Here is a 26,350-nt window from a genome sequence, read left to right as displayed (position 1 = left end):
CCTCCCCAAGTTGCTTTGGTCATGGTGCTTCATCACAGCAATAGGAACCCTAAGACAGTTTCAAATGAAATTAGCTAAAGCCTACTCCCCCAAGACGTGTGTATTATTCTCTCAGCATGCTGTTGAGCACATTGAATAGTCTCTTCTAGACACTACTTGGTCCTTCCAAGAAACTCCAAGATATCCTTCCCTTGTGACCTTTGGCATTCTGAGTGGACTCTCTTGTTGGCATCATCCTATTTCCCCAAAAATCTTCAAGAACATGTTCTTTACATTTCCAGGGTGGTACTGAAACCACCAAGAGTTATTTATAAGTAGTGTGAAAGAAGTAGCCATAATGCATGGAATGAAACTTTCTAGGGATGAGGGGAGACCCAGAGATCTGTAGATAAATGTAGCAATCAGGAACTTTGGAGAAGAGGAACAGTAAATGACGTTGAGGGAGCAAGTCCTTTCAGGCTCCAGGACAGTAGGAATGTAAGCTTATGGTGTGATTCACCAAGGGAAATCCTGGAAGTCGTTACTGAAGGACAAAAGTATGGGTTCCAGATGAGTGACAGCCAGAATGGGGATGCTTTTTTTTCTTTCTAATGCTACCTTGGAACACTGAATAATTTTTTAATTGATTTTATTGAGCTCGACATTTTTCTCTGCTCCCCTCCCTTTCTCTCTCCTCCCCTTAAACCCTCTCCCATGGTCCCATGCTCCAAATTTACTCAGAAGAACTTGTCTTTTTCTACTTCTCATGTAGATTAGATCCATGTAGTCTCTTTTAAGGTCCTCATTGTTGTCTAGGTTCTCTGGGATTGTGAATTGTAGGCTGGTTTTCTTTGCTTTATGTTTAAAAACCACTTACGGGTGAGTACATATGATAATTGTCTTTCTGGGTCTGGGTTACTCACTCAATATGATGTTTTCTAGCTCCATCTACTTGCCTGCAATTTCAAGATGTCATTAATTTTTTCTGCTGTGTAGTACTCCATTGTGTAAATGTATCACATTTTCTTTGTCCATTTTTTGGTCGAGGGGCATTTAGATTGTTTCCAGGTTCTGGCTATGACAAACAATGCTGCTATGAACATAGTTGAGCACATGTCCTTGTGGCACAATTGAGCATCCTTTGGATATGTACCCAAAAGTGATATTGTTGGGTATTGAGGAAGGTTGTTTACTAATTTTCTGAGGAATCGCCACACTGACATTGAAAAGTGTTGTACCAGTTTGCATTCATACCAGCAATAGAGGAGTGTTGTCTTTACCCCCACATCCTCTCCAGCAGAAGCTGTCACCAGTGTTTTTTATCTTGGCATTCTTACAGGTGTAAGATGGAATCTCAGGAGTTGTTTTGATTTGCATTTCTCTGATGACTAAGGTTGTTGAGCATTTCCTTAAGTGTCTTTCAGCCATTTTAGATTCCTTTGTTGAGAGTTCTCTATTTAGGTCTGTACTCCTTTTTTTTTTTTTATTGGCTTATTTGTTCTTTTGGTGACCAATTTCTTGAGTTCTTTGTATATTTTGGAGATCAGACCTCTGTCTGATGTGGGGTTGGTGACAGAATCAGAAGGCTTTAACTGGTGCTAGATTCCACAAGACAAAGCATCCTGCTGGAGGAGCCATGCACTGTCTCAGCAACACTTCCTAGGCATCTGTATACCTGAAGTTAAGCAGGTAATGGTCCATATATGTAAATGAGCATATGGCTCTCTAGCAGTGAACGTAGATTAAGGTCATTTCATGCCACACAGTGATGTGAGCGTATCCCGGGGCCAATCTGATGTCTAGATCTCCATCAGTGCAAATAGTCAAGCACTGTGTCACTGTGGTTAAGGAGATTAGCTGAGGGGTGTACAGCACTGGGGGAGGAACACATAGTGGAACAGAAGCAGGCATAGATATAGGTCACAACTAAGAACAATGCTGAAAAGAGCAGAAGGCAGTGGTTAGGAGGAAAAAGAGCAAGATTCAAGTTTAGAATAGAGTCAACGGGGCTGGGGATGGAACTCTGTGCTTACCCGATAAGAACAAAAAGCACTAGGTTTGATCCTCAGCACCACATAAAGCCAGTATAGTGGCACACATCTGTAATCCTTGCACTAGAGAAGTGAGGCAGAAGGATCTGAAGTTCAAGGTCATCCTCATCTATATAGCAAATTTGATACAGAAGACCCTGTCTTGAAATGGGAAGGGCTATCATTCATTGAAGGATGTCTTAACCTTTCATGAATGGTCTGGCATGTTCCCACTGGGTCCTATAGCTGAAAATCTTCAGCCAGGCTGAAGAGAACACTCAGAAGTTAGGAACTCTGGCTGTTCTTCCAGAGGTCCTGAGTTCAATTTTCAGCAATCACATGGTAGCTCACAAACATCCGTAATGAGAACTGGTGCTCTTTTCAGGAATATAGGCGGAACACCATATACATAGTAAACAAATCTTTAAAAAAAGAAAGTCTTCAGCCATGTCACTGATGTGTTAAACATACTTAATACTTAGTAGATCTCAATTACCTTTTATGTCGGTTATTGCTTTCTACAGTTGAATCAGCAGCAATGATCTTCTCTGGTCCTGGATAAACAATGCTACAGCCCCGAATATTCTTTCCTTTGGTTGGTTAATAAACAGTGGTGCTAAGGCTCCAGGATACATAGTGTCGTTTGCCTCACATTCCTCTTCACATATTTTGGTAACAAATCAGATGTATGGTAAGTATGAAATTAATACTATACGATTAATACATCTTGTATCTTAGCTTGCTTTTATTTTATTTTATTTTTTTGAGACAGAGCTTCTCTGTAGCTTTGAAGCCTGTCCCGAAACTCACTCTGTAGACCAGGCTGGCCTCAAATTCACAGAGATCCACTTGTCTCTGCCTCCCAAATGCTGGGCTTAAAGGCATGCATCACCACCGCCCGGCTTAGCTGGTTTTGCATGTTTGTGCAAGCTCTTTGCCATTTACTGCGAAGAGTTTTTGGCCTGTGGCTCCTCCCCAGGAGGGTAGGCTTGACATTGTTTTCACCTCGAGAGCCACTCTGAGGCTGGGTCACTCAGGCCATCAGCATCTACTTTACTCACCGGATTGCTCACTCTTGGAGCTGCGAGCTCCCATACCAGACTTTCTCTAAGCTTGTCTAGATCCTTTGATCTGAAGCCCTTGTTTCCAAAGCATGCTGGTGCAGGCAGCAGCTATGGAAATGGACTAACCTTTAGACCAGGACTTGGCAGACATTGTAAAGGGCTGGATTATACGGCTTTGCGAAGCATATAATCTCCGATATAACTACTCAGCCCTGCTGCTTCAGTGCAAAATCACACAGACATACGCACATGAACAGCTGTGTTTCAGCAATGCTGGTGCACAAAACCAGGCCACAGACTCCCAGGTTCTGTCTCGCCGAGGTCACTCTAGGTGCTAGCCCCTCGAAGGTTGAAGACAGAGACTACAGAGAAAAGATAATCCATTTCTGCTGTCCAAATCCAGGAACCTAATGAACTGGCCAATGCTTCCTTCCCACTGCATCTATGGTAGCCTATAAAACAATACTGTACAGGGCAGGTCTCATTAACAAAGTCAGATTTGGAGCTGGGAAATCGGCTCAGTGGTTAAAAGCATTTGTTGCTCTTGCAGAGAACCATCTGGTGGCTCACAACTACCTGTTACTACATTCCAGGAGATCCAATATGTTCTTTTAACCTCCAAGGGTACCAGGCATACAAATCATGCAGTCAAAACAGCCACACACATAAAGAAGATAAACTAAAAAAAAGAAAGGTACATACCTTTAATTCTAGCACACTGGAAGACGGAGCAAATGGATCTCTGTGAAAATGAGGCTCGTCTGGTTTACAAAGTGAATTCCATGCAAACTAGGGCTAAACAGTGAGACCTTGTCTTTTTTTTTAAGATTTATGTATTTATTATGTTTACAGGGTTCTGCCTGCAAGTATGCCTGCAGGTCAGAAGAGGACACCAGATCCCATTACAGATGGTTGTGAGCCACCATGTGGTTGCTGGGAATTGAACTCAGGACCTCTGGAAGAGCAGTCAGTGCTCTCAACCACTGAGCCATCTCTCCAGCCCAAGACCTTATCTTTAAAGGAAAATAAAGGAGATTTAAGCAAGACATAGTGGCACACACATGTAGTTCTAGTACTCAGAAGGCCAGAGTATTTGTTTGAGCCAGGAATTCAAATCCCACCTGAGTAACATAGCAAGACCCTGTTTGATCTAGGTAGGTTTCTGTTGCTGTGATAAACATGACCAAAAGCAAATGTATTTCAGCTTACAGCTGAAGTCCATCATGTAGGGAAGTGTAGTGGCATTTCATTTGTGTTTTCATAAATAAAGCTTGCCTGAAGGTCAGTGCAAAGCACCCACACTAGTCAGCCACATAGCTGTGCAGTGGTGGCACACAGCTTTAATCCCAGCAGCCACACTGGTTAGCCATAGAGGCGGGGTGGTAATTGTTGCATGCCTTAATCCCAGCACTAGAGAGGAATATAAAACAGGAGGAGACAGCTCTCATGCACAGTCTCATTCTGAGATTCCTGGGGGCAGGATCGCCATTTCGGACTGAGGTAGATGTAAGAGCCAGTGGCTGGCTGTTTTGCTTTTCTGATCTTCAGGTTGAACCCCAATATCTGTCTCTGAGTTCTTATTATTCATGCTACAGAGAAGTCAGGGCCAGGATTCAAGGCGGGAACCTACAGGCAAGAACTGAAGCAGAGACCGTGGAGAAATGCTCTTTCCTGACTTGTTCCTCCTGGCTTGCTTAGTTTGCTTTCTTATACATCCCAGGACTACCTACCCAGGGATGGCACTGTCCCCAGTACACTGGGCTCTCTTATATCACCAAGCATGGTTAATCCTTTATTTCTGGTTTGGCATCTTCCTGCAGGGATAGAGATACCAGGAGCTGATTGTATCACAGTGCTTGTCTGCCTGCCCTTAGTTTCAGTAATAAATATTCTAAATTTATTAGGGTGGTTTGCTCGAGACCCTAAAGCGACCTCATCTCAAAAGAAAACAAATCGTTCTATTTCCTTTAAGAAAGCATTGTACAAAATGTAAGGTATCACTGTGGTGGCTAGAAAAAGTACCTTCCATTTCTTTGCGATTTACAACAGAATTCACAGTTTGTTGCTGCTGCCTGGGACCTTCCAACTTTTCCCGTTCCAGCACTGCTCCTTTCCACCCTTGCTCTGCACACTTTCATCAGACCTCATCATCTCCCTGCTTCTCTAGACTCTTAGGATTCTTACAGGATTCAGCTTCATTCTCCCTAGCGAGCCTCTCTGGTGGGTGTTGCAAGCTTCTGACGCCAGGGTCCGCTCTTGCTCCTCAGTAGCCTGGAGGAGGATCCGGCTCAGCAGGATGTACTGCCACTGTGGCCACAACAGCCTCTCGAACACTGCTGCTAGCGCCTCCCAAGCCAGGAGAGCCTGGACTGCAGGGTTGCTGTCGTCCCAAGGCATCTGGACCCACTAACCCTTTAAGATGTGGGGGCTGCATCCTATGCACGCCACTGAACGCCCCCTCTCCTGTTTCCAAGCCCTTCTACCTACCCCCACAAAGTGAACAAAATGAGACTCCGAGGTTGCCGGGTGGCCAGAGACCCTCTCTCTTCTCGATCATTGCTTTTTCTTAGTACCCTTTACTTCCTCTCGGTCTCTCAGTCCTTGTAGCCCAAGATAGTGGCCCTCCTTTGCTCGCTACTAGCTGCCTTTCCTTCCCCAGCACCTCCCCTCTAGTCTTCCACACCCTCAGGTCTGGGTGACCTGCTGGGACCGACCCTAGCTTCACTCGCTTCTGCCCCGCCCTTCCACCCTCCCTAAGGCTAGGCCTTGGGTCCACCCCCCTCCTCTAGTTCCCTCCTTCTTTCTTTGCCCTTCCTTCTTCCCGCCCCCCTGCCCACACCAACCTGCTGGCCCCGCCCAGGCCTGAGCCCCGGGCCCGCCTCCCCTTTCCAACCTACAACGCCAGTGATCCTAAACTCAGCGCTGCCACTTCGGCGCCTGCTGCCTCAGCGGCCAGGACTGCGGCGCTACGCCCGCTCGCTCGGGCGGCCACCGGCGAGTTCTGGACGTTAGTGGGTCGGTGCATCTGTCCAAAGAGAACTTCCAGATCCACGGCTCCGCGATGACTCTGGCCTCGCTGCTGCTTGGGCTGCTGCTGCTTCCCGCGCCCTGCAGAGGTGAGTGCGAGGTCCCGAAGGTCTGCTGCAACTCCAGCTAGCCGTCGAGGGTCCTGGGGGATCCCCAGCCGGATAAAGGGGTGCACGTCCTAGTGGAACCAGAACCCGTGGGCACCAAGGACTCCGCGTCACCACAGAGGGTGACGAGTCGCTTTGGGAGCACCCAAGTTAGAACCTGTGTGGAAAGCAGCCCTCAGGTCTAGTATGGCATGCGCCGAGAACTTTCCCCTCAACACTGCCCAGTGGCCTGGCCGCGCTTTGGCGGGATTTCTGCGAGTCACAGACCAGGGCGCCTAAGGCAATCTCACGCCGCAAACCAGTGAGCGGCTGCGAAAGTTGGGTGTTCCTGTTAGCGGGTGGCGTTGGACCGAGGCTGGTTGTCCCGCCAGGGAAAAAGACTGGTTTTGGCTTTTCCACCGGGCTCTAGTGAGCTGCAGGGACAGCCTGTGAGAGTAGAGGCCTGGAAAAGATCAGAGGGGGACGAAACACAAGCCTTTCACCATTACTACTGTGGAGCAGAATCTGTTGTGTTCGGGTAGCTTCTACGTTCATCTCGGACCTGCTTAAGTGTTCTCACTTGCGTTTCGACGTGACACAAAGGATTGGTTAGCACAAACAAGTACGGCAGGTTTCTCCAACGGATGACACTTTGTGAAGAGGCTGGAAAATGAACCAGGCTTTACCAAAAGAAATTGGGGGGGGGTGTTGGATGACTAGATCAACACGTTTCAGGTATTGCCCCTGCGCTAAAAGGGCAGTCAAAATGTGGTTTTGTCTCTTTTGCTCTTCAATCTGGTTGACTAAAGTTTGTCTTTTAAGAATACCTGTGACGTTCGGTTTACAGTCTAGCTACAAACCTCGTTCTTCCTTTCAAAGTTCATTTGTTCAAGTGAGCATTTCTTTGTAGCACAATAATAAAAACCCAGAGACAGAAATTGGGGTTCAGCCTGAAAACCAGAAAAGTGGTCCCCCAGCCTTGGTAGAGGTAAGACTTCTCTAGTGGCTTGGCTGCTCTGCTTTTCTAATTTGCAGGTTGAACCCCAATTTCTGTCTCTGGGTTTTTATTATTCGTGCTACATTTCTTGAAGAATTTTCTTCTTGCACACTAAATTACAGAAGATTTGTAGTTTGAGGCAACATGACAATTTGAAACAAATATCGAGAGCCAAAGGCAAGCAAAGAACTGAGAGGGCTCTGTTCTCCATCACCAAATCCTCAAAAATTCCTCAGCCTTTCTGCCAGGTCTATTCCTAATCTGCTGCAAGTCCGGTGTGCTTGCTGCTAGTGCTGGCCAGCCACACTGCGCTCTGTGTGGTGATGTGGTAAGCACCGGAGGAGTACTAGGAACCAAAGCTTCTGTTGAATGCTTTTAAAACTATGCTTTATTTTCTGAATTTTGAAAAAGTATGATGAAGTTTTGTACTTGATAGATTTAGTCGGATAACCACAGACAGTCTTAGATGCACTCCAAGGAAGAATATACGTTTCTCGGTATTTTTCTCCTAACAGAAGTGAGTTGCTGAGGAAGGAGCATTTCAGATGTTCCGATCTTTGCTCTGTCCCAGATCAGAGTGGGAGGTGGGGCTGGCAGAGCAGCATAAGGGGCATCTTTCTCTAGCAGGGGTGGGAAAGAGCAAGGGGGAGGAGACTTTGAAGGTGCATAAAAGCGAAGCCAGTCTGATGCCCTAGTCTGTGACTGAGAAGTGTAAGCCCTGAGAGCAAACTGGGCTTTTCAAATAGTTGAATTCTTAAATTGACACTGAAAACAGATGTTCCAATGAATTTTAAACATTTTCCCAAAGAGAACTCTAAGCAGTTCTGTTGTTTATAGCCATTTTTTTTTTTCGAGACAGGGTTTCTCTGTGGTTTTTGGAGCCTGTCCTGGAACTAGCTCTTGTAGACCAGGCTGGTCTCGAACTCCCAGAATTCCGCCTGCCTCTGCCTCCCGAGTGCTGGGATTAAAGGCGTGCGCCACCATCGCCCGGCCTTATAGCCATTTTTTAAAACAACTTCCATTGCTATTTGGAAATAAGCAGTGTTTATTTTAATAAATGAGTGAATGGATTTTTGTAAAGTTCCTTAAGGTAGTGAGCAAGACATAATTATTTTTAAATTTACAAAGTTATGTTTTGAATTATTATTTTAAATTTAAACTGGATGGATGTTTTGCTTGCATGTTTGTCTGTGTATCATGTGCATGTCTGGTTCCCAAGGAGACCGGAAGAGGGCATTGGGCCCCCTAGAATAGGAGTTACAGGTGGTATTGAGCCACCACGTGGGTGCTGGGAATTGAACATGGGTCCATTAGAAGAGGAGCCAGTTCTCTTAACCACTGAGCTGTTTCTCCAGCTTATAATTATGCTTTTAAGTCTTTCTTTTTGAAAGACTCTCTAGATAATTCTGGAAAGAGGACTAGTGAGTCATAAGAGATTACCAGGTAGGAAAGATGAGTTGGGACATTGCATACTCATGGACCCCAGTGACTTCCCACACAACAGCCAGAATTGGACATTTCATAGCATCCAATTGCGCTGTCCCCAAATGAAGCATCCTCAATGGTTTCCTCTTCCTCGCCTGATTTCCAGAGCCTCTGCCTCCCTGTCCGATTCATATCTAGTCATTTCCCCTTGTTGCTGCTGACCTGGTCACCTCTATATCACCTTCCTCACACTGAACAACTTTTAAAAAGAGATGTGTTTATTTTTATTTCATGTCTGTGAGTGTTTTGTCTGCATGTGCCCTATGCATGCCCAGGGCCCAGGGAGGCCAGAAGTAGAGTGTCTGCTCCCCTGTGATTGGAGTTTCAGGAAGTTGGCAGCCACCCAAGTGAGTGCTGGTAGTGGAGCTGTGATCCTCTACAAGAGCAGGGACCTAACCACTGAACCATCTCTCCAGTCCCCCCAAAATAATTTTAACAGCTCCTTGGCCAGGAGTACATTGTTCCATGTACCTTGACTTTGAATAAAGATCCACAGTTTTGTCATAGCTCCGAACACATGACTCTGGGTTGGACTGCATCTACGTGGTTGCAACACAGGGCTGAACTCTAGGAACCTTGCGGAGGTGGTTCAGTCTCAGAACCTTCAGACTGTTTTTGGGACAGTGGGACACTATTTCAGAGAGCTGTTGTGGTATAGTTAGTTTTTCAGCTTGGCACAAACCTAAACATACCTGGGATCAAGGAAGCTCGGCTGAGAAACAGAGATTGGCCTGTGGGTATCTCTGTTGGGGCATTTTCTTAATTGGTAATTGATGGAGAATGGCTCAGCCTACTGTGGGTGGAACCATCCCTGGCTAAGTGGGCCTGGGCTATGCAGGAAGCTGAGTAAGACCTAGGGAACAAGCCAGTAAACAGCGTTCCTCTGTAGTTTCTCCTTCAGTTCCTGCCTTCGGGTCCCTGTCTCCCTAGAAATCCTGAACCCATAGCAGTGGAATTAGCCATGGTCCGCTGTGCTTCTGCATTCAAATTTGGGGTAGATAATTGTTCTTCCTAGACAAAAAGTGTTGAGTGGAAAGTTTTGAGGGGTTTCCCCCTCTTCTTGGAATGCTTCCTCGATAAAACCTTGAAATATGAGGGTAGAAGATTCAGCTGTAGCACAATTGTTAGAGCTCTTGTCTGGCATGTACCATGCCCTGGGTGCAGTCCCCAGCATAGCATAAACCAGGGAAGGGGAGTGGCTCACCAGGTCTCACGCCTACCTGAAGAGTGATTGGCAGATAAGGGCTGCTTGGGAGGAGTCAATTTTCTTTGAGTGTGGTTCTTGGATGGTCCCACGGGTGTGATAGCTGCAGCACTAATTAGACTCAGCAAGTTGTAAAAAGTAAATATAAAGGGGATATGAAGTTGGGAGGGCGATCTAAGAAGAGTTAAGGCGAGGAGTAGAGTAGTGGATATCAAAATACATGATATACATGTATGGAATTCTCAAAAAGTTAAAAATTATACACGCACACACACACACACACACACAAAATGTGCTGCCTTATACCTACAGCCCCAGCACTCCGAGGTGTAGGCAGGAGAGTTAGAAGTTCAAGGTCATGCTTGGCTACACAGACTGGACTACATTAGACCCATCTTCAAAAAAAAAAAAAAGCAACAACAAAAACAGAGAGGCTATTAAGGCAGATCTGGGGCCACCCTCTTGCAGTGGTTTGGTGAAGAGGCTCCGGTGGTCACTCTGAGTGCCTAAGTTCTTGGCTATAGCTCTTTAGTAGTTCTGCCAGCAAAACCCAACCAGGAGCAGGCTTTCTCAGGATAGCCTGGCACTACCTATCCCTGCCCCCTACCTTCCGTGTGAAGTGCAAACTTGGCACAGGAACAGCTTCCTGTCATCTGCCTCACAGGAAGGCATCGAAATGAGGTCCAGTTCTGGCTCTGCTTTTCCTACATAGCTCTACACCAAAGTGGGTGGGGGGTTTGTTTTGGGTTTCGCTTTGTTTGTTTTGGTTCCGGCTTTTTAAGTGACCATGTCCAGGTCTTTCCTTTGGTGTCCCTCCAGAAGAAATGAGCATTGTTAATTCCGTGCAGATATGAGGGTTTGTGTGTAGCTTGGACTGGGGGAAGTGGGGAGGGAGGGAGGTCCCATGTGCCTTCTTGCTTGACTCAGTGTCAAGCGCTGTGAGAGACCTTTGCTGGCCAGGAGGAAGACCCAATCTCTCTTCCGATCTCATGCTGGGTATCCATCAACCCCTGACCTTAGGTTGCCCTGTGGTTACCTCTTCACTGTGCCTGCTTGCATGCCTGTAGCTGAAATGCTGAAGATGCAGCCTGCTAGAGTGGAGCATTCGGTTCCGATCTGTGGGCTCCTTTTAGGGAACAAGAATACTAAGAAACTTGTCACCCAAGGGTGTTCTCAGTCACCACAAGTTGTTTGCTTGGTTTTGTGGTCTATACCTTGGTTTGTAATAGGTGGGAAGTTCTTTACCATAGCAAGAACCCTGGTTTTGTTGAGACCCCACACTCGGCTCCAGCTGCACTTTGGGCAGGTGGAAGCCTGTTGCTCCCCTTCCCCTGGCCTCTGTCAGTTGGAGGGACCCAGTGGATGTGTGGGTACCTGAAGTCCCAGACAGCCTTGTCCTGGTTACCTCCTCAGGCTCCGTCTACAGTTACCTCAAAGTATCTTTTTTTTTTTTTTAAAATTTTATTTATTATGTATACAATACAGTGTGCTTTCTCCATGTGCCAGAAGAGGGCACCAGATCTCATTGTAGATGGTTGTGAGCCACCATGTGGTTGCTGGGAATTGAACTCAGGACCTCTGGAAGAACAGTCAGCATTACTTAACCTCTGAGCCATCTCTCCAGCCACCCCTTTTTAAAAAAAGATTATTTATCTATTACATATATTACATGTACATGTGCATATTACATGTGTACCTGCACCCCAGAAGAGGGCACCAGATTTCATTATAGATGGTTGTGAGCCACCATGTGGTTGCTGGGAATTGAACTCAGGACCTCTAGAAGAAGAGTTAGTGCTCTTAACCGCTGAGCCATCTCTCCAGCCCACCTCAAAGTATCTTATTCTTTCCTTCTTGCCTACTTATCTGTCATCGTTGGACTCAATGATCAAATGGGTTTTCTGTAAATCTTGAGGTGTCACAGGGACAGATGGTTCCAGGGTGAGAAAAAGCAAAAGCAGAGATGTTGGGTTTTGTGTAGGCCAAGAAGTTTTATATCTAAAACCAAGATGTTCCATTGATTTTTTTGGGGGGAGGTGAAGTCCATTTTATCTTATTAGCTCAGCAATGCATTTTTCTGGTTATTCATTTGCTCCATCTGTGTTTCTCCTTTTACTCAGAACCTTCAGATATTTCTCAATTGGTCTTTTCAGAAGTGCTGTCTAGCCCAGCATGATGTGATCAATTCAGAGTTGGTGTCCCATTCAGTTGCCCTCTGGAGAGACTGTCTGCAGCTCACGGGCCTCAGATGTGTAATTAGGCAAACACTCTGATAGAGATCCCTTTTCTGGAAGAGACGTCCATCCTGTTGACTTACAACACCTAGATGGTTCGCTCACTCTCAGAAAACATGCAGTTGTGTTATCAAACAATCTCTCTCTCTCTCTCTCTCTCTCTCTCTCTCTCTCTCTCTCTCTCTCTCACACACACACACACACACACACACACACACGCATGCGCGCGCACACACACCTACCTCATAAGTTTACAGTTTTGTGTTGGGCTTCACTTATAGCTTGAGCCACATTCCGCCCTCTGGCCCTGGGTTGGATACCCTGGAGCTGCTTGCCCTTGCAGGCTCTAATTACCTCAGCATTGGGGGACTCTAGACGTGGTAGGAACTGCCTTAGCCACACACCCTCTCCTCATTAGGTACACAAAGGAAAGCCTTGTTTGTTTTGGAGAAAGTGTTGTTTTGCTATCTTAAGCCTTCAGGGCTTCCAGTCAAAGCTTCTAACAGCATACTTTCCTCGTTAAGGCTTTGATGCAAGGATTTCACGAGTAAGAACAGGCTGTCTTTGTGGAGGATGTTAGAACAGGACTCAAAGTAGCTGAAGTTGCTTTCTGTCCCCCACACTACTCAAGGAGCTCTCTGGGAGCTGATAAATATTCATGGATTCCCCATTGCTGTGCGTGTATCTGGTGACTGGTGTTCCAGTTTTGCTGTGAATGGCCCTTGGCCTTTGGCTCAGAGGAAGTGAAACCAACTTGTAAGCACTTTGACAGTTCTCCACGTGACTTGGAAAGAGTAGGTGAAATCGGTGTTTTTTGTTTTTTTGAAAGTTTTAGAGCAAAATTAAAAGGAAGCTCATTGAATTGAGATTTAGTTAAAAACAATAAAAAAAAAAGTCTGGGAAACCAACATGTGAGTTCGAGTCAGGTTTTTGTTTTGCAGGGAAACCTGGGTTATAATGTGGTGTCCTTTGTCAGTGGGCAGAGCAGAGAGGTGAGTCTGGGTAGCACACATCTCTGCCTGGAGGGAAAAGGAGATGGGACGCTTTCTTGCAACTGGACGCAGCGCTCTGAGCCCTGGCTGGTATTCTGGATGTGAGCAGCAGTCAGTTTCCATTATGCGATGGTGAAATGGGGACAGAGGGTGGAGAAGGATTTAACGCACCAAGCGCTCAGTTAGCTCTTCAGTGTTGCCAGCTGCCATCCTGCCTGCCTGTGCTGCCCCCCCCAGTGAAATAACCCCTCCAGCTCTGTCTAGAGAAATAGAATAGCCTAGAAAAGCAAAGTCATCTTTCTGAGAATACTAGTCTTCTCTGAACAAATCATGAGGTCTTCCCGTCAAAAATGCTGGGAGAATGCGCTCTTGGGTGATGGGTGGCAAGAAGGATCTTGAATTTTCCTGGAGTAGATGGGGTGGGGCATGCCCTCTAGAGAGAACAGTAGAATCCTCAGGGTCAGAGGGAGACTGACATCAGTTTTAAAAGTCTGTTCATTTAGTGTTAGGGTGTACTTTTTTTACTTGGAAAAACCCATAAATGTACTATGCACAATCAAATGTAAGGCATCTAAGTATTTTGACTGAAGGATAAGGGTGAGGTGACTGAGGCCAAGGCCATCAACAGGAGGGGAGAGGAGGTGGGATTTTGTTGTTTTGTTTTTGTTTGTTTGTTTTGTTTGTTTGTTTGTTGAGACAAGGTTTCTCTGTGTAAAAGGCTCTGGCTGTCCTGGAACTCCACAGAACAGGCTGGTCTTGACTCAGGGATCTGCCTGCCTCTGTCTCTTGAGTACTTGGATTAAAGGTGTGTACTGCCACATTCACCTAGGAAGGTAAGCTTTAAACCCATCTAAAAAGTCTTTTCAAGACCCAGCTGCCCAGGCCAGCCCAGGACCTATGGACTCGATCTTTGTGGATGTGGCCCTGCCCTGTCTGGCCAGTCTAAGTCACCTCTCTAATTGCACCCCAGAGAGCCATTGTGTCTGAAATCTGATCCTTGGGGAAGGCTAGGGAGCCCAGGAGGGAGTGTTTCAGAACCTAGCCCTGAATTTAGGATTGAGATAGTTGTGTTTATCCAAGGAAAGGGGCAGGGCTTCAGCCAGAGTGAGAAACACGTGGTGGATTTTCAAGCCAGTTGTCGTCGTGGTTTTAAGACCTGCAGGGGGAGGGATGAGGGCAAAGTTTCCTCTCTAAGCCACATCTCACAAGGATGTTGTGACTAATTAGGTGGACCGATTGTCTTTTTACCATTGCATTTTTTTTCTTTTCTAATCTATTCTTTAGTCTTCATACTAAAGACTTATCTCAGTGCAACACAGGAAGTAAGATTCACCCATGTCCTTACCTGGTGTAGGAGGTCCTTCTGTCTATGTGTTGCTTTCACTGGTTGAATAAAGAAACTGCCTTGGCCTTTTGATAGGGTAGCACTTAGGTAGGCGGAGTAGACAGAACCGAATGCTAGGAAGAAAAGCAGAGAGAGAGCCACCATGGAGCTGCCAGGTCAGACATGCTGAATCTTTTCTGGTAAGCCATGACCTCGTGGTATTATACAGATTATTAAAAATGGGTTAAATCAAGATGTGAGAGTTAGCCAATAAGAGGTTAGACATAATGGGCCAGGCAGTGATTTAATTAATACAATTTCTGTGTGGTTATTTCGGGTGTAAGCTAGCCGGGTGGCCGGGACAAACAAAGGGCCCTCACTCTCCTTGCAACACTTACCATCCAGTGTAAGAGGTCAAATGTTAACTATACAGGTTGCAACTCGTTTAAATCCTCTTAGTCTCCCTTCATGTCAAGAACATGAGTGGCAGATGGGCTGAAATGCAGGCCTGGTTTTATGTTTCATGGTTTTAGATAGGTTCTTATGCAGCTCAGGTTATTATAGACCTGAGAATAACCTTGGACTTCTGATCCTCATACCTCTGTGCTGGGATCACAGGGATTTGCTACCACATCTGGTACTTATGCAGCGATGGCTGGGGCTGAAACCCAGGGCCTCCTGTATACTAGGGAGGCGTTCTATCGACTGAGCCCCATCTTCGTGGGTACATATGTGAATTGCCATACATTTATTGATGTATTAATGCCAAACAATAATTTTTTTCTTTTAAAAATGTATTAGAGTTACATGTATATACCAGAGTATGGGTGTGTGCATGTGAATACAGGTGCCTGTGGGGACCAGAGGCATCAGCACTCCCTGGAGTTACAGGTGATTAATAAGCTCCCATGCGCAGGTTCTCAGACCCCCTGCAAGGACAGTCAGTCCTCTGACCCCTGAGCCATCTCTTCCTTCCCCAGATATACTGATTTCTAAGTGTGGAACTTGATGAGTTTTGACAAATATTCATGATAAACTCACTACCCGAGTTAAGATAGCCCCCAACTTTCATGTGCTTCCCAGTGAACATAGACACATGAAAAGTTCAAAGGCTGAGTTGTGGTTAAGAGTACCAGTTCTGTGGGGCTGCTCCCTAGGGTGCTGTGGCTGAACATCTGGACACAGCTGTTGCTTCCCGAGTCTGCTCTAGACAGGTCTGCCCTCCTCAGGATACATGGTGCTGAGTTGTCAATGCGGCTGAGGCCTCATTCACTGGCCTCCTGGATTCTCATTTGGACCTTCCTCCTTGCCCTTGGTTCTCACATACAGGACTCCTCTTTCTGGTCAACCAGCTGCAGTGAGAGGCTCTCTAGCGAGGGCCTATAGATAGATACCAGGAAAGAAGAGGCAGTGCGGCCATAAGAAGCCCCCCACCATCCGTCATGGCTGTGCAGACCCAGTCACTAGGGCCCCACCATGAAGAGGGGATGACATTTTTAAAATACTTATTTTTACTTTGGGTTTAATATTTTTTCTGTTTTGCGTGTTTGCTTGCAGATTTGTATGCAGTGAGGGCAAGCAGGCAAAGAGCAAAAGCTTTTTTTTTTTTTCTTTTTTTTTTAGCTTTTGTCTTCTGTGTCCCTTTATATAGACTGCCTCAGGAAGGTGTGGCCCAGATTTAGAGTGGGCCTTTTTCCCTCAAATGAGCAGTAAAGAAAATCCTTTACAGGTATGCCCAGCTGCTGGGGTCTCAGTTGATTCCAGATGTGGTCGAGTTGACAACAGATTAAGCCATCATAAACTGTAGCTCCACGCTGCTCAGGACCCCTCCCCCTCCTCGGCTGCCACCATCCAGCTTTCTGGTTCCTCTCATTTTGATCACTTTAGCTCTTCCATGGTGTTTGTTGTTTTACATGTTTGCTTTACAAATAATGGCTAGGATCCTTAACTATACTTACTACAGAAAGTAGGCAAAGGTTCATCTACTTTGCTTTCTGTCACCTAGAGAGGACTTGAGCAAATTATTCTTGCAAAGGTTTCAGTCTTCCACAATTGTCTCATTTTATAAGAAAATACTTTCCTTAAAAGTTTTTTTTGTTTTGTTTTGTTTCTTAAAGAGGAGTTCAAGTTTCTGTGGTCTGGAGTACAACACAGGTTTAGGAATAGCAAGGTAGAGGAACTGGATTCGGGGGCTGAGAGTCTCTCTCAGCTTTTGGAAGCCCACCTCTGGGCCTTTGAGGGAATCAACTCCAGACCTCCCTTGGTGAGAGGGAACCAGGCTTCATGCCTGTGGCCAGAAAAAATTGCTTCAGAGTCTTTCTGGGGCAGTTGGCAAGCTGCCAGAGGGGAAAGGACGGAAAACCCTTGGTTAAACAAACACTGTGTGTTCGCATTTCATTGTGAGCAGTTGAAGCGGCTTAGTCAGCAGAATTGGTTCCATATGTTTAGCGTCTCCAGGCCAGGCATGAGTAGTTGCATCTCTGAAACACGGCAGATCAGATGTTGGTGCTGTGGAAAGACTCCCTGCCATTCTGCTTGTCTGTTCACGGCAGATACTGCCACGTTTACCCCCAGCACCGACTCCAGCCATCCGGAGACGGATGCTGCTCCAACGCAGTGAGTTCATCAGAAAAGTCACCAGAAGAGATTTCTCAAAATCTCCGTACCCAAACTGTACCTCAGCCATAAAAGTTTTAAAACCTTCCCTGGAAGACTCCGGTGTTCCGCCAGGGTTGAAAACATGGTAGGAAGGTTGGGGAGGATGGTGAAAGGTTGCAGTAAGATTCTGGAATGTTCTTCCCGGCTGCATTGGTATCCTCCTACAGAGAGAGCCTAGGAGTTGGGGGTCTGCTTGAGAAGCTGGTATTGAAAAGGACTTCTGCTGAGAAGGAGCCAAATACCCAGAGGCAGGCAGGAGACATCATGTCCTTTGGGTCAAAGAGCAAACATGTTTCTCTTTTTTTTCCCCCATCCACTTTAGCCCAAAGGAATGTGTGGGGCAAAGGCAGTGGGATGTCACCCTGGTAAGTTCTTTACACTTGGGGCAGGGCTTTGGGACCCTTTCAACCCTGCAAGCCAGGTTCACAGAGGATAGGTAGCTTGACTGGTGGACTGGGGTCCCTGCCTGTTCTTCCAGACCTACTACTCTTCATCCCACTGAGCTGTAGTTGCAATAGGTCACCTGTCAATAAATGCCATGGCGCTCTGGCTCCAAGTAATCTCATATGCCGCATAGTGGTTGTTTATCTATTGTTTAAATGTTAAAGTCGCGGCCCGTTTGTCATCTGACATGCTGTGCCGGACTGGGTCCGTGTGAAAATCTGTCCCTACCTCCAACCTGTTTCATTTTCTTCCCACTCTGCGGGGAGCTCTGGACTTTCACTGTTGCCGGGGCTTTTTGCCTCCTGCTGTGCCACAGCTGTGAACCCTTGCAAACACGTGTGACCACTGGCCACTCATTCCCCTCTCTTCAAGCTGTGCATCCCCATTCCCATTCCCTCCAGTGCTGACTCAAGGTCAGGGGCTGTACACTTACACACAAGCATAGCCCCCGAGCCTTTCTTTGGTTTCTCGAACGGCATCTTGTTCCTATGATCTGAGGGCAGTCTCTCTGGTGCAGATAATGATTACCATGTACAGTTTAGGACTGGTCAGGTCAAGTGATCGCTGATAGAAGTTTATATTTTTCCAGCTCCTTTTCTTGAGAATGTGTCTTATATATCTCAAGGCCAGTTTCTGACTCTCACTATCTAGCCAAGGATGACCTTGAACTTTTGATCTTCCCACCCCACCTCTCCCTCCAGCTGAGTGCTGGGGGAGGCCTGCTACCAGGTCCAGCTGTGTGCAGGGCCAGGGAACAAACTCCCGTGAGGCCAGCACTCTACCACTCAAGCTACCTCACCAGCCCCATGTTGTTATTCTTGTTTTTTAAGTCCAGAATCCTTTGTATTTGCATAAAGCCAAGCCACACCAAGTGGAAAATTTTTACCTTCGTTTTTTTAACAAAAAGGCATGGAATCCTCCCAGGTCCACAATTAGCGATACACACAGAATGGGAAGAAACTTGGTGATCCACTTTCTGGTCCCTTTCTCCCAAGGAAGGCAGGAGTCCTGGATATGTAGGCCTTCCTGGGAACAGCAGGACAACAGATCATACGACAGGGGGGCCACACGGCTGGAAGGAAAACGGAGCATGCTGAGGTAAAGCATCCTATGGTCCAGTCATGCTACATCTGACCCTGCGCATCTGTGGAGTGGACAGCAAAGAACAGCTAGGGGCTCGAGAATGAGCCGCCATTCGTGAAACCTCCTTTGGGCCCCCTGACGTTGGGATTAAATTATAGAGCCTGCAGCTGAGAAAGAGTAGAAAGAACAGGCCACAGGTTCCCTAGCCTGTACTTCAGGCTCATTCTTACTCCACCATCTGGGCCATTCCCAAACCCCATATGGGCCAGGAGTGCCATTCCCAAACCCCATCTGGACCAGGAGTGCCATTCCCAAACCCCGTCTGGACCAGGAGTGCCATTCCCAAACCCCATCTGGACCAGGAGTGCCATTCCCAAACCCTAAGTTGCCTGGGTTGTGAACCAGATTGATGGTATATAACACACCACGGTGACGGTAGCGAGAGCAGGCTCACTCACCAGAACGCTCTGCCTTACAGGGCTGCTGTCCTGCTCAGCCCACAACTTAGAGAGACCAGATCCAGGAAGTCTGCTGGCTGTCCCCAACTACCCACTATCCTGGGGCCTTCAGGGTCAGCTTCCTTCTTCCACCTTAGACTGTGGTCACTGGGCTTCAAGAAAATCAAGATGAGGTTCCTGTTAGGAAAATCTTGTAGAGGGACCTACAACTTATAACCCTGGAGAGATGAAGACCCCTGAAAGCCAAGAGTCTAGAGCAAAGCATGATTCATGGCTGTCAGGTACTTGGCCATGGTGCAGCATTTTGCTATGTACTGTCCCGAGTGGCTCTCACTGATTGTTCTTAGAACTTGTTTTCCCAAGACTTCAGAAACTGCTGCTTCAGAGGGCCACCAAGACAGAATTCAGAGGAAAACCAATGACCAGCGTATCAGGCTATATACGGAGAGTGCATCCCAACTCTTGACTCCGTGGTCCTCTCTTCCCCTGGGTTTCAGAGACATCAGTCCATCCTGCATGTCAAGACAGTGGCAGACTAGGTGGACTTCAGTCTGCTGGAACTAGAGTGCTGAGCTGCCGACTGACCACTGAGCAAGCATCCCTGTCCACCAGTCTTCACGCACCGTGCTCACCAAATATTCTTGGTCTTAATTGTGAGTTCCGTTAGTTCATCATGCGGAATATACATTGTTTGCCAGTATCACAATTCCAGGTCTGCGGAATATACGTTGTCTATTGTTATCACAATTTTAGGTCTATCTTGAGTCTTCACAAAGTACCTGAGTGTCTGAGCCACTGCAGACGCCTGTTCCAGAGGCATGACACCCGTCCCAGCAATGACCTCCTAGCCAAGGCAGTGTCGATGCCTGAGCTGCCTGTCTTCCCTGTCCACTCTTTAGAATGCTGTACAGTCTCACGGCCATGTTCCATAGAGGTTCACTGTGTATCAGCTCTAGATCACATATGATGCAGGACTCTGAGGATGCCACCTATAGCCTCTGAGGAAGCCACAGGCAAGTGTGTTCAGAAAAGCAAAGTTAACCCACATGGACAGTGGACGTCGTACCTAACCAGTTTAGCAATGGGACCATTAGCTATGGCTTCATCACATCCCACAGGTTTGTATCTGTACTGAGCACTGGGAAAAGGTGATGGTGACTATGGATTCTAGTCAAGGGCTAGGTGGTGACTGGAAACACAAAGGCACTGGGCAGTGGGGCTTCCCTGTCGAATGCTGGGACAGGGTGGGACTGTTCGGCCACCGCAACCGCTGGAGGGGCTAGGCAGCCAGTGTCGGAACTGAGCTAGCCAGAGGCTGTGGATCCAAAGCTGCGTAGTAGCATGCACTACAGACAAAAAGTTCCATCTCATAGGGCAGGGAACCCTGATTGCTCTTTGGGCTGACGAGGGAGGGGGACTTGTTTGGGGGAGGGGGAAGGAAAGGGGAGGCGGCGGTGGGGAAGAGACAAATCTTTAATTAATTAATAAAGAAATAAATAAATTAAAAAAAAGTTTCATCTCCCACTGCCTGCTTATCCAGTCCACACAATAGAACACCTCTGGGAGGAGTGGGCAGGGTGTGATTGCCTATGCAGTCACCCAAGTGACAGCCGGCGGCAACCCACCTTTCCACATGTGCTGTGTGGGGAGGAGAAAATTCACACGAAGCTGCCAGTGTGAGCTGTTGCTATAGCTCTCAACCGAACATTCTTCAACAGTTATCTCCAAAATGGAAGTCATCCAGTATGCCCACATTTGCCTCCATTTCCTTGAGGTTAACAGGAACATGTTAATGACAGTTTTAAAGGCTCGCTACAGAACCCGTTCTTTTTGTCTGATCTCATCCTCCCACCATCAGGCCACCAGAAATAATCCTGACAGGATTCTACTTCTGCAGCAAATTAAAGAGGGCAGCAAAGGGGCATTCTGTAGAATGCCAAAACAGCCGCAGGGGTGGAAAACTGGCAGCCGACAATGCATTCTGAAGGCTGGGGATTGGACTCGGTTGAGTGCTTGCCTAGCATGCAAGATTCTACAGCGCCACATAAACTGAGCGTGGTGCCCAAGCCTGTGATCCTAGCACTTGGGAGGTTCAGAAGTTCAGGGTCATCCCCAACAACAAGGTCAGCCTGAGTTATGGGAGACCCTGTCCAGAAAGAAAACGAAAATGTACTATTCTCTTGACCTTGGGTTCGGAATCTCAGACCGTTTCTGTTTTGCACACCCACTCCCTTTATCCATATTGAGGAGTATACGTTGCTCAGTGATAGGGCAACATTTACACATGTGGCTGGCACCACTGCCGCACCCCAAAGTTGTACAGTCCACATCTCACCAGCCACAAAGAGAGGCCTGGCCTTCTCTTTGTTTTAATTAGCTCAGAACAAAAGGAGAAAATAATAGAACACTCACTGTTTACCGCGAGCCACACATGGTGATATGTAACTCCTTTGTTCCTAATGGCAGCCCCGGGGATACCACATTTGCCATCCCCGTTTTCTCTGGGAGGAAGTGGTGCACAGCAGCTCAGCTAAGGCTGCCGTCGCCCCGTTAGCTTTAGGACCCTCTGCTGCTCTCTTTGCTCTTGGGGCAAGTACCTTACTCCCTACGACTGGACTATCGGGCAAGTCTTGATGCCAAGAGGTTGTCTAAGTAGGTGCTGGCAGTCAACTCCTTTAGGCATCTTCTGGGCAGCCACACATGGAGATCAGTGTCGTCTAGGCCATCTGGGGTATGGAAAGAGTGCGGGTGGATTGTAACTACTGTTGGCTTAGGGGTGGTCTCAGAGATGGGGGGGGGTCTTCCCCAACTCACTGAGCGCTTGTTCAGTTACAACAGCATGGTAACAAGAGGTTATCTTCCAGGGTTGGGACTGCTAGGTAGTTTCCATTTTATGTCAGATTGCTTTGATATATGTGAAGATTGTTATAACAACTTGTGGTACCTTTAAGCTTGAAGAGCTTGGTGTTGAGGGATAAACTACATAAAAGGAAGTTAATACCTATTTCTTCCACTTTTGAGTTTTGCCTATTGCGCTTCCTTTGCCTAGTGGCTGTGGATCAAGATGTGAGCTCTCAGCTTCTTTTACTCTACCATCGTGGACTCTAACCCCCTGAAACCCTAAGCCCAGTTAAATGCATTCTTTGATCTTGGTGCTTTGTCACAGCAGTAGAAAAGTAGCTAAGATAGGATCCCTTAGCCTTTTAGTAAGTGAGGTCAGGTGTTGCAAGGGAACACACAGGGCTCAATGATCCCAGCTTTTATCAGTCTTTCAATGACAGGTTTTAGTCATGACCTCCCTTTGAAAGAGATGGAATGAGGTGCTGTCCTTCCTGTGCTTCCTGTGGTTTTTAGAGTGATATGGATTGGAGGGCTCTTTAAGCCTCCTCTGTTTCCCTTCTTATTTCAAACCTTGGGAAAATGTCCTTTTCACCTGTGAGGTCAAGAGGTTTAGGAGACGTGGCTCTGCTTCTTAGTGACTGCAAAGAGTCACCTTGTTAGTGACTGCTAGCCCTACGCCTAACCTGGACACGAAGCTCCACCCTGTTAGGTTAATCCTGGCCTCAGGTACAAATGGGAAGCTTTTCTAGTCACTCTTTCCTGGACTCACACTTTGACTTCTTTAAAACTGAGGGCTCAGGCTCACCTTTCAACACTGAAATGAGTAGTCGCTCTGGAGAGAGTTTGAGTCCAAAGGGTTCTATACAAAGAGAGGACCTACTTGTACCAGAGTTAACCAAGAGGTCATTTCTAATTACAAACAACTCTAATTAAATATAATTAGAACTCTGATTTCTTTAGGCTCACTAGAGGCTCTTGGTAGGGTCCATCAGTATACACCAGCCCTGATATCCCGATTCCTCTTTGAAAGCAATAAAGAACGTCAGCTTTTCTTCCCTTCTCCCATTCAGGGGTCCCCTTTTGAAGTGGCGCATCCTCCACACTTGTAGCCTTGTCATCGCCCTTATTTATGGGTTTGTATTATGTCATCCTTTCCTGGGGTGGCCCGGTAGGAAAATCTTGGGTCTGGAGAATTGAGATTCGTTCTTTCCCTGAACACATTATCCTACTGTTGAAAGCTTAAGTTTATCCTTTTGCTTTTGTGTTTCTTCATCCTTTATTTATTTTTTTTCTCTTGGTTTTTCAAAACAGGGTTTCTCTGTAAAAAGCTCTGATTGTCCTGGACCTTGCTCTGTAGACTAGGCTGGCCTCGAACTCACAGGACCTGCCCGCCTCTGTCTCCTGAGTGCTGGGATTCTTTGTCCTTTCTTATATTCACCTTTTGGGCTTCCCCAAGTAGCCATTCTAGCCCTCTATATTTCCAGTTCTCTATCTTTTGTTATTTTTTTAGACATAACTAGCCAACTGCTAGTCCCAAAATGTAATTTAAGTATTATCTGGCCAAGGAGATTATAATAGTTCCTTTTCTGTTTCTGCAATCAAGTTACACAGCCAAAGCAAGTTATAGAGGAAGAGTTCTTTCGGTTTATGGTTTCAGAGGCTTAGAGTTCATATTGGCACAGTGGAGGAGGCAGGCAGACACGGAGACTGGCGCAAGATGCCCAAAGCTCACATCTTGAACCACAAGCGCAAAAACAGAAAGCATACCAAAAAAAAAAAAAAAAGATGAACCATATTGCTCTCAAAGCCCGCCCCCAGTGACACACCTCCTCCAGCATGGCTACTCTAAGCCCTCCCCAAACAGTGCCACCAACTGAGACCAAGTGCTCAACTCTCTAAGACTAGGAGAGCCCAGTGCTCATTCAGACTGCCACAGGGATCCTCTGGTTTGCTTCAGAGCATTTTCTCGTCTGTTCCCTTGTTTTGCATTGGTACCTTCCTGGGATGGCCCAGTGGGAAGATTTTAGATGTTCTCATTCCCAAATAACCAGTGCGGCCCCTGTAATCATTGTCCCTTCATCCCCTGAGGACAGAATGCTCAGAATAGCCAATAGCAGCCCAGGTATAGAGCAGGCTCTCTAAGAATGGCCTGACTGGCCTGCCACCCCAAAGCGTCCTCTAATAAAGTCTTAGGTTCACTTTTTAGAGTTCTGGCCTCAGTGCTAGTTAGTGAGACATTAACAAGCCGGTTTGTTCCTCTCCTGGGGGACCTCCCTTATGGGGAAATAAAGTTAAGTGTTTCTCCTGGAGGACTAGGAAGAAGGTGAAATTTTAGAGTTTTCTTTCACGTTGTTCAGTTTCTCTCCTTAGCTGGGGCAGGGAGGGGTACACTGAGCAAGGTGGGGGAGCTTCTGGCCTGGTCAGAGGGCTCAGTTCCTCTGCTTTCTGCTCAGTCCGTCCAAGCAGAGGGGCTGGAGTTTCCCCCGAGGGGCGGTCAGTGAGCAAGCGAGCCCTGTTTGGATTTGGTCAGGGCTGGCCTGACTTGTGAATGAAGCTTGTTTGGCATGTCTGTATGAGGACAGAAGAAGGACCCCTTCTCTAAGGTCTCATGAATTACCACTCCTAAAACCAATTAACCCTGTCATGATGACGTGCTCATCTGTCTAGAGGAATAGGCTCACAGCTAGCGGCCAGCTGAGCCATGAAGCCCTGTGTCATTTCTACCCCTATGAAGATTTCAAGCTAAGAAAAAGTAGAGAGTCTTTCGATATTAGTGGATATCAGGGTTCAGTGGGCACCTCCTGAGGGGTTCCAGGTTATTAAGACCCAGAATGAGGAACTGGAGATACTTGGATGGCAGCAGAAAACAGGGACAGTTTATTAGAAAATAATTTATTTCCAAGAAAGGAAACTGAGCTGGAAATGCTGGAGCAAGAAGAAGGTTTAGAAGCTCAAATAACCACAGCGGTGGCCACACCAAATACGAGATGGGGGCTTTCATGTCATATGATGCAGGCTTTTGGGGCCGTCTACATACAGTGGGCTTTCTCAAGCATTTTGTGACATGTATTCTGTTATAGAAACGAGGGCCTGGAGAGATGGCCGAGGGGCTGAGAGCACTGGCTGTTCTTCAGGGGACCTGGGTTCATTCCCAGCACCCACATGGTGGCTCACAACGGTCTGCAACTCTGGTGCCTGAGGATCTGACGCCTTCTTCTGGCCTCCACAGGCTCTACATACGTAGCCGTACATGCAGGCAAAACACCCATACATATAAAAGTTTAGAAAATAAATAAAAATAAAATGTGGGAATGAGAAGTCACTCTAGTGAATCTTCCCGGTGAGGAATCGCTCGCGTACTTAGAGATTAATTAAGAAAGGGCTCTTTTTTTTAATTTTTTTTTTATGGTTTATTTAACTTTATTTTATGTGCACTGGTGTGAAGGTGTCAGATCCCCTGCAACTGGATCTTTAGACAGTTGTGAGCTGCCATGTGGGTGCTGGGAATTGAACCCGGGTCCTCTGAAAGAGCAGTCAGTGCTCTTAACCACTGAGCCATCTCTCCAGCCCCAAGGAAGGACTCTACTTACGCGCCTGGCCAGCTGGGCTCACACCCAGTAAGAGTCGCCCCCAACTGAAGATCTCATTCACTTAGCTACACCTCAAGCTTATGCTTCTTACTTACTTTGTCATCCTTAAATCTCTTCTTCAGGTCCAGGTCCCAGGTTCCTCCAGACAGTTTAATGGATCAGGAGACTGCAAGTCTGGTCTCGGAGGCAGATGAGGGATGTCTCATGTTCCCAGACTTATTTTAAGTGTGCCAGTATTGTTCTTTTTCAAATAGTTGATACCCAGGGCTATCTTGCCCACCTCATAGGATTATGTATTTTCTGATACGAGCAAAAGAAACTTAATGATGGTTGTGTCCCTACACCTGCCCCTCCCACCCCCATGCCTGTTAGAGGTATGTCTTTGGTATGGGATTCAGGGCCTAATGACTGGTCATAAATCAGTACTGTCTCCCTTGTCCTGGGAATCAGGGCCTAAATGCCTGTCAATTCTGGTGAGTAAGTATTTACATCCTAGGTGTGTGTGTGTGTGTGTGTGTGTGTGTGTGTGTGTGTGTGTGTTTCTAAATACATAAATGCATCCTGCTTAGTTTGTATAATGTTACTATATGTTATCAGGATTGACCATTTAGTATAGGATATCCAATTTGTGTATTCTGACTGAGTATTTAATATGATTTGTACAATTCAAGCTTAACTGGGTCTGTCTTACTTTTCTATTGATGCTGTAAGACACCATGACCAAGGCAACTTCTAGAAGAAAAAGTTTATTTGAGGCTTAAAGTTCGGAGGGCGATTCCACAACCAAAAAGATGGCGAGCATGGCTGCAGGCAGGCACGGAGCTGGAGCAGTAGCTGAGAGGCGGAGACCCCCC

The 26,350-nt window shown here is 46.8% G+C and overlaps 1 protein-coding gene across 1 annotated transcript in view; it reads left to right on the top strand.

Annotated features, from left to right (window-relative positions):
• The first annotated feature begins 5,961 nt into the window (after positions 1-5,961).
• The window catches only part of Mertk (MER proto-oncogene, tyrosine kinase), a 100,772-nt gene continuing 80,383 nt past the window's right edge, over positions 5,962-26,350 (top strand). The window contains exons 1-2 of the mRNA XM_050133782.1: positions 5,962-6,189; positions 19,563-19,718. Of these exons, the coding sequence (XP_049989739.1) occupies positions 6,135-6,189; positions 19,563-19,718 (211 nt within the window). The 5' untranslated portion in view covers positions 5,962-6,134. The remainder of the gene's footprint in view (positions 6,190-19,562; positions 19,719-26,350) is intronic.

The sequence above is a fragment of the Alexandromys fortis genome, unplaced genomic scaffold (assembly GCF_014885135.2).
Source record: "Alexandromys fortis isolate MF-2015 unplaced genomic scaffold, M_Fortis_MF-2015_v1.1 scaffold_6, whole genome shotgun sequence".
Taxonomy (NCBI): Eukaryota; Metazoa; Chordata; class Mammalia; order Rodentia; family Cricetidae; genus Alexandromys; species Alexandromys fortis.
This window is presented reverse-complemented; position numbering and strand designations above follow the sequence as displayed.